General features: G+C 34.2%; 1 protein-coding gene across 1 annotated transcript; it reads left to right on the forward strand.

The window, feature by feature from the left end:
* The first annotated feature begins 568 nt into the window (after window positions 1-568).
* On the forward strand, window positions 569-6,035 carry LOC125198838 (probable disease resistance protein At1g58602). Its single transcript, XM_048097095.1, has 3 exons — window positions 569-611; window positions 3,216-3,979; window positions 4,066-6,035. The coding sequence occupies exons 2-3, from the start codon at window positions 3,238-3,240 to the stop codon at window positions 5,790-5,792; spliced, it is 2,469 nt and encodes an 822-aa protein (XP_047953052.1). The 5' UTR covers window positions 569-611; window positions 3,216-3,237; the 3' UTR covers window positions 5,793-6,035.
* The last annotated feature ends 370 nt before the right edge of the window (window positions 6,036-6,405 follow it).

Raw genomic sequence — 6,405 nt, forward strand, 5'->3', positions numbered from 1 at the left:
ATAACTCTTAAAATCCCGTGCTGGCTAAGCCGGGACGGAGGGAGTAGTACAATATAATTTGTCAATTCCTTATGCCCTCTTCTCTCTATCTCTCCAGAGTATGTTTTAGTGGTCTTTATTTCGGTGTATGTGATAATTATTAAATCATAATTTTTAGTTAATTTTTTATTAATTCTATAAATTTTAAAGGTGAAAAGTAATTTTCTAATTATATTTTTCATCTTTCAAAGTAACCTCAAAATAAATATGATTGGAAATCCACACCCAGCGAAATAATAATATAATCAGAGGAGACTGACTTATGATCTTTAGATTTTTAGCAGAAACATGTGTAATCCAGCTATTTTCCCATTATTTTATTGTCAATTGTTCCCTTTGACATTGTTTACTATATTAAATTATTAATTGTGGCCAGCTAATTTTTTTTGCAAATTATTTTTATATTTTCCATTTATTAAATGGAGTACTTAGCCTGCTGAAAGTTGACCAGATTGGGTTTTAGAATTGGTAGTTCAAAATCTTCCAAATCTAAAATTAATCGAAAAGAGAGTGTGATTGAATCCGAAAATCAATTCGAAACCAGCTCCGATAAGAAAGATTCACAAAAAAAGGTATTTTCTTTACTCCATTTCTATCGTTTCAGAATTACTTATTTAGATAATTATATATGTGGTATTTTTATTTAATAGGGATGTTTGAATTTGAAATCGAAATTTGATTCAACGCAGAATCATTTCGTTAAATAGAGGGTTGTTAGATGATTTAGTTCAGTAATGTTTGAACGATTCAATCATGATAACATTTGCATAAAATTGTTAATTAAATTCGCCTAATTGTTAATTATACTCTAATGATGGATGCATTTCTTGTTCGGTTCGAAATATTATGCAGTGTTGTTTTCTTATTTCATATAATCCCCTTCTTGTTGTGTGTTTGCAAATTAGTTCGTTTACAGTTTTTATCATCAAACTATTTTAATTTAGTTCTTATTTGTCTCATTAAACATTTGGAGCATTCCTCAATTTATCAGACTTAAATAAATGGATCATTGAAACCGAAGCTTTAGTTTTACAAGTAAAATGAGATAAACGCAAAGTGCATTTTTATGACTGATCATGCTTGATAAATTAATGATTTCTAATGTTGGATATTTATTTTTCCCCTAAGAAGTTCATATTATGGCTATTACCAAAAGTTGGATTAAATTACTTCACATATAATCTTTGGCTAATTGGACATAATTTTTCTGGTTTTGAAATTGTTGTAGTGTTGTTTCTAGCTTATGTGTACATATTTCAAATATTTTCAATTAGGATTAATTTTTGATACTCTATTCATCCCATGGTAGTTGAATCGATCATATTCATTTTTTGGTCGTCTGATTATAATTGACGAATTTTCCTTTATTTTCCAATCAACACTATTATTTCCCCTGATTTAGACTCTTTTTAAGTATCTATTAGTATCACCCATGTGCGATGCACGACCCATTTTCTTTTATTTAAACTTATTTTATACTGTAAATTGATTTTATAAATTCATATAAATATCATTGTATGAAATCTGAAATCATAAATATATAAAATAAAAAATAATTATTAAAAAATATAAAATCAAACAAAGAAAAAAAAAACAACGCATATACCGAATGAGAAACAATATTATTATTTCAAGTTCTAAACTCATATAACCAAATAAGTTTATAAACTAAAAATTGTACACAAATCAAATATATCATTTAAATCACTTTAAAATCTATACTACAAAAGATCAATCACGAACACATGTCAATAAAAATAATGTATAAATATATATTAGAACCAAATCGATCAAAATCATCAACAAAAATATAGAAAAATAGCATGGAATATACAACCGTTATGCATGCATTTAGCCGGAAAAAAAACTGGTTGCATACCCTAATAGTAATCCCGCATCACCTACTTCCCGTGTAGCTGCTACCACCCATACCACGTCCAGGAAAGACAAATGAATAAGAGCTGCCAACAACCTAATATTCATATAGAGCACTACATGAAAAAATTATACATTCGATACTTCACAATAGTACATGAAGAAAAGGAAAAAAAAATTCGCATAATTATGTTCGACACTTCAAAACATAAATTACTTCCACCATAAATACCTGCAAAGAGAACAACATGAACAACACAGTCGTGTTCATGCACGACCGTAGCAAAGAGGGCCACCCCGTCTGCTACAAAGTACCAAATTATTTGCTCTTTCTCTAGCATCTCTAGTACTCTAAACTATATTTGCCGAAGTGTATAAATTGTTATCCTCCAATCTTGAACTCCTGCATCATTATAGAGCATAAAACATATTTAAGAGTTAGAAAACCAATGAGAAATGATATAAAAATTGAATCTTTTTATGAGGGAAGTGAGAAATGATATAAATATTGAATCTTTTTAAAGTGAGAGTGAGAAAAGAGAGGTCTTTGTTTGTGGCATTACCAGTTCGTTTGGGGCGGCCATCGTCGTCATAGAGCTTGGTCGTGCCGCCGTGGGGGACGTCGATTGAGATGTCGAAGATTTGGTTGTTATGATGGAATGATTCCCCCATTTTCGTGTGGTTGGGAAACAGCACGAAAGAGGAATGGGATTATGAAGAGAGTTTAGTGTGTGAAGACAATGTTTCGAGTTTTAACATTACCACTAACTATACCACTAATCCACTAACTATGGAAATTAAATAACCAACTAACACTTAATCACAAATTTTATATATTTTTAATTCATTTAATATCTATTTTAATTGGCCATTTCCCTAAATACCCCTAAAATTCCTCTTATTTTCCTAAACGCCCCCAAAACTCCCCTTATATATATTGTATAGATTTTATCCTTTCTTCTTTCTTTACTTCTTTAACCCTGTATCAAAAAGAAATGTTTCAACTATGGTGGAACAGAAAGAATACGTGTAACGTGGGAAATGCAAACTCTTTGAATCACTAATTAAGATGGAGAGCCTTTGAAATTATTATACAAAAAGGTATTTATATTGTTTTAAAATTCATCAAATGATTGTAAAATTTTCAACTTCTATAAATCTTCCATGAAGATTTTCAGAAGACCTTGTTTGGTAAAACATGCATGATTCAATAATAAACGCTATGTTTTGTTTGTCATGTTAAGATCCGAAAGCATTATCTTAATTATTTTGTATAGTTGCAACGATCTTATTAAGTGCAGTTATTGTAGAAGCATAAACATTATGGAGGCTGCGGTCTTAGGGATGATACAAGATCTCGAGAGTATGCATGCTATACATACAGATTCCTGTACGCGTTGGATGATCGAGAAAAAATTTAAAATACCTAAAGAGATGTTGGATTTCATGAGAAACTTGAAAATGGAAGAGAGGAGCAGACTAAAATATTTAATGGCTGACTTGGTCGAGTTGGCTCAAGATGTCATCGACGTGAGCTATGATATTTCCATTTTGATTATCGAATTGGAGAAACTCGAAAAGGAGATCAAGATGACAAAGATGCGGATGACAAAGTTTGGTGCTGATGAGAAAAATATTGGAGTCGAAAAAGAAGAAGAAGTAGAAGAAGAAGTTGTGGTGGGGTTGGAGGAAAAGGTTGAGAAGTTTGTTAAGAAAGCGATTTTAAAAAATTCTTATGACTCACAGATTATGTGTATAAAAGGCATGATTGGTATCGGGAAGACAACTCTGGCCAGACAAGTGTACAAGGCCTGCGCTAGCCAGTTCGAGCGTCATGCTTGGGTATCCATTTCTAGTGACACGAGTAAGAAAGAGATACTAATGACACTGATTCAGCAAATGGTGGAAGGATATGAAAGAGATCCGTCATTGGAAGAAATGGTCAACCGAAGTCTCCAACGGATGCTTCACAAGCACCTGCAAGACATATCATATTTCATAGTTTTGGACAATATGCCGAATGAAATGGGATTGAAGTCCATCTTGCGAGGTCTTCCATCTCTAGGTATATATTTGACTCAAATGATCTAAATTTCACAGTGCATTAGCCTTCCAAGTTTCCTTTTATGTAATAATAATTGTTACATGCAGGCCTATCTGAAACCAGGTGTCTGTTGCTGTTAACAAGTCGCTATAAGATTAGAACAATCGATGTCCATTATTATACTTATGAGATGAAAGTTTTGGATTCTGATAAGAGTTGGAAATTGTTTTTGAAAACAGTTGATAAAATTACAAGTGTTGAGAACAGATTCTCAAAGAATTTGGAGAAGAAGGGCAGAGAGATGTTGAAAAAATGTTGGGGTTTGCCGATAGCTATAAAACATGTTGCAAGGCAGAAAGCAAAACAAAGACTTTTGGGGATGGCATGGGAAGAACTTTTTGATTCAATTGATTTGAGTGAATCACTGAAGTTATTGGAACCAATGTATTTCGAATTGGAGGAAGAATTCAAGCCACATTTCTCGCTTCTTTCCTTTTTCAAGGAGAATGCAATAATGAGAGAGGAAAAGTTGGAACAAATTTGGGCTGCAAATGGATTAGATTTTGAAAAAGGCATAAAGGATTTAGCTCATAGGTCGATTATTGAAGTCTTTGGGCAAGGCTACCACATGAGAAAGAGAAAGTGTCACCTCAATCCTCTACTACACATTATATCAATCAGAAAAGCAGAGGAAGAAATGGGCTTAGAGATCTTAAGGAGCAATGGAAATAGTAGACCTTCTCAGAGTGCCCGTCATCGTATTATCCATTGTGGACGTGAGAAGTTTAATTATTTCACGAATCAAGATAGTGAACAACTTCTTTCTCTCATCTTCCATGGAGGTGGTGGCTACTTAGACAATGCTAGCTCGTCTTATTGGGAGAGTTTTGAACGAGTCAAAATACTTGACATGGAAGATTTTGGGGTGAAGACTTTATCAGATTCAATCGGCACATTGATTGAGTTAAGTTACTTGGGATTGAGAAATAATTACTTACAAGAGATCCCACACTCGTTGGGGGGCTTGAAAAAGCTTGAGGCTCTTGACATAGCTCATAACTTTATGGTGGAGGTCCCGGACATTATATGGGAAATGGACAGCCTTTGTCATCTCCACATGTCTAATGTGATTTTCCAGAAGCCCTTGAAAGTTGCTGCGCTGCGGAAACTGGACACCCTAGCATACATCTCGATGTATGATCTCCACATGTCTAATGTGATTTGTCTCCAAAAGTTGGGCATTGAAGAAGTTGATGAAAACTCAGCTTTAGGCACACTCTTGGCAGTGCTAGCTATGGATATGTTCCTTACGGTGTTTTACGTAAGAGGGTTTCGTTTTAGAAGCATGCCGTGTTTGGACGGAATTTGTTCTATAGCACACCTCCAAGAACTAAAACTAGATGGAAACATAGGTAAGCTACCAAGTGCAGATTATATGCCTCCGAGTATTAGGTACATAACATTGGTAAATACTTGTCTTGCCGAAGACCCCATGCCAATATTAGAGAAGCTCCGATACCTAACCCAACTCAAACTGCAAAATGCATACACTGGTCGAGAAATGGTGATCCAGCGCAATGGATTTCGAAATCTTGAAGTGTTTTGCATCAAAGATTTGTGGAATCTTAGAAAGATACAAGTTGATGATAAAGCAATGCGGCATGTTGAGGAAATAGAAATCAGTAACTGTCCAAAGCTGGAGACACTCCCGGTAGAGATTCAGAAGATGTCTAAACTGCAAAAGTTTAAAATGGTAACAACCAAAAGAATTGCAACAAAGATCAGAAATTCAGGTTTGACCTCCGAAATTTTTGAGGTGGATATCTATCCATAGTTTGAAATTGTAGAAGGTGCAATGTAGACCGATACGTGTACCTCGACGAGTGGCTGAACTCACCAGCTCGGTCATTTCTTCACCACCGCTGTTGCTCCCGAGGGCCATCACCAGACCTTGTTGCAAACTTGATCAACCACGGTACCTTTATGATTTTGTCCTTTATTTTTGGTATCTAATTAATTTGAATGTATCGTGTCGAACATAATAATAAGCTCAATTATGTATTTTCTTTGTCGGTTCTTTCCTGGAAAGCAAAAGAGAGTCAAACTGCGTAGATTTAAATAAGTAAACAGATTTATTTGTTTCTAGTGTTTCAATGCAACTAACTTCAATTACTTGGCCTTAAACATACAACTTAAGTTCGATAAATATATGAAAGTGATGCGAACATGAAAATTAATGAAATCACAGAATAAAAGCATTGCTCCTATTATGCTTCATGTATATGAATCATGACACAATGATGAACTTCTTCAAATAAATCTGTGTAATCAAGGATTAAGCCTCTTTTCCGCCCTAAGAATACTCGAGCAAACCACCTAGGAGGAAGCATACCGGAGGTCTAGTTGAACACATAAGTAATTATGACCAGCAAGATAAATGGTCCAAG

Source organism: Salvia hispanica, unplaced genomic scaffold (assembly GCF_023119035.1).
Source record: "Salvia hispanica cultivar TCC Black 2014 unplaced genomic scaffold, UniMelb_Shisp_WGS_1.0 HiC_scaffold_293, whole genome shotgun sequence".
In the NCBI taxonomy this organism is placed as follows: domain Eukaryota; kingdom Viridiplantae; phylum Streptophyta; class Magnoliopsida; order Lamiales; family Lamiaceae; genus Salvia; species Salvia hispanica.

Coding starts and splice junctions, on each gene's coding strand:
- LOC125198838 (XM_048097095.1), top strand. CDS start 3,238: ATGGAGGCTGCGGTCTTAGGGATGATACAAGATCTCGAGAGTATGCAT. Junction 3,980..4,065: donor GCGAGGTCTTCCATCTCTAG/GTATATATTTGA, acceptor TGTTACATGCAG/GCCTATCTGAAACCAGGTGT.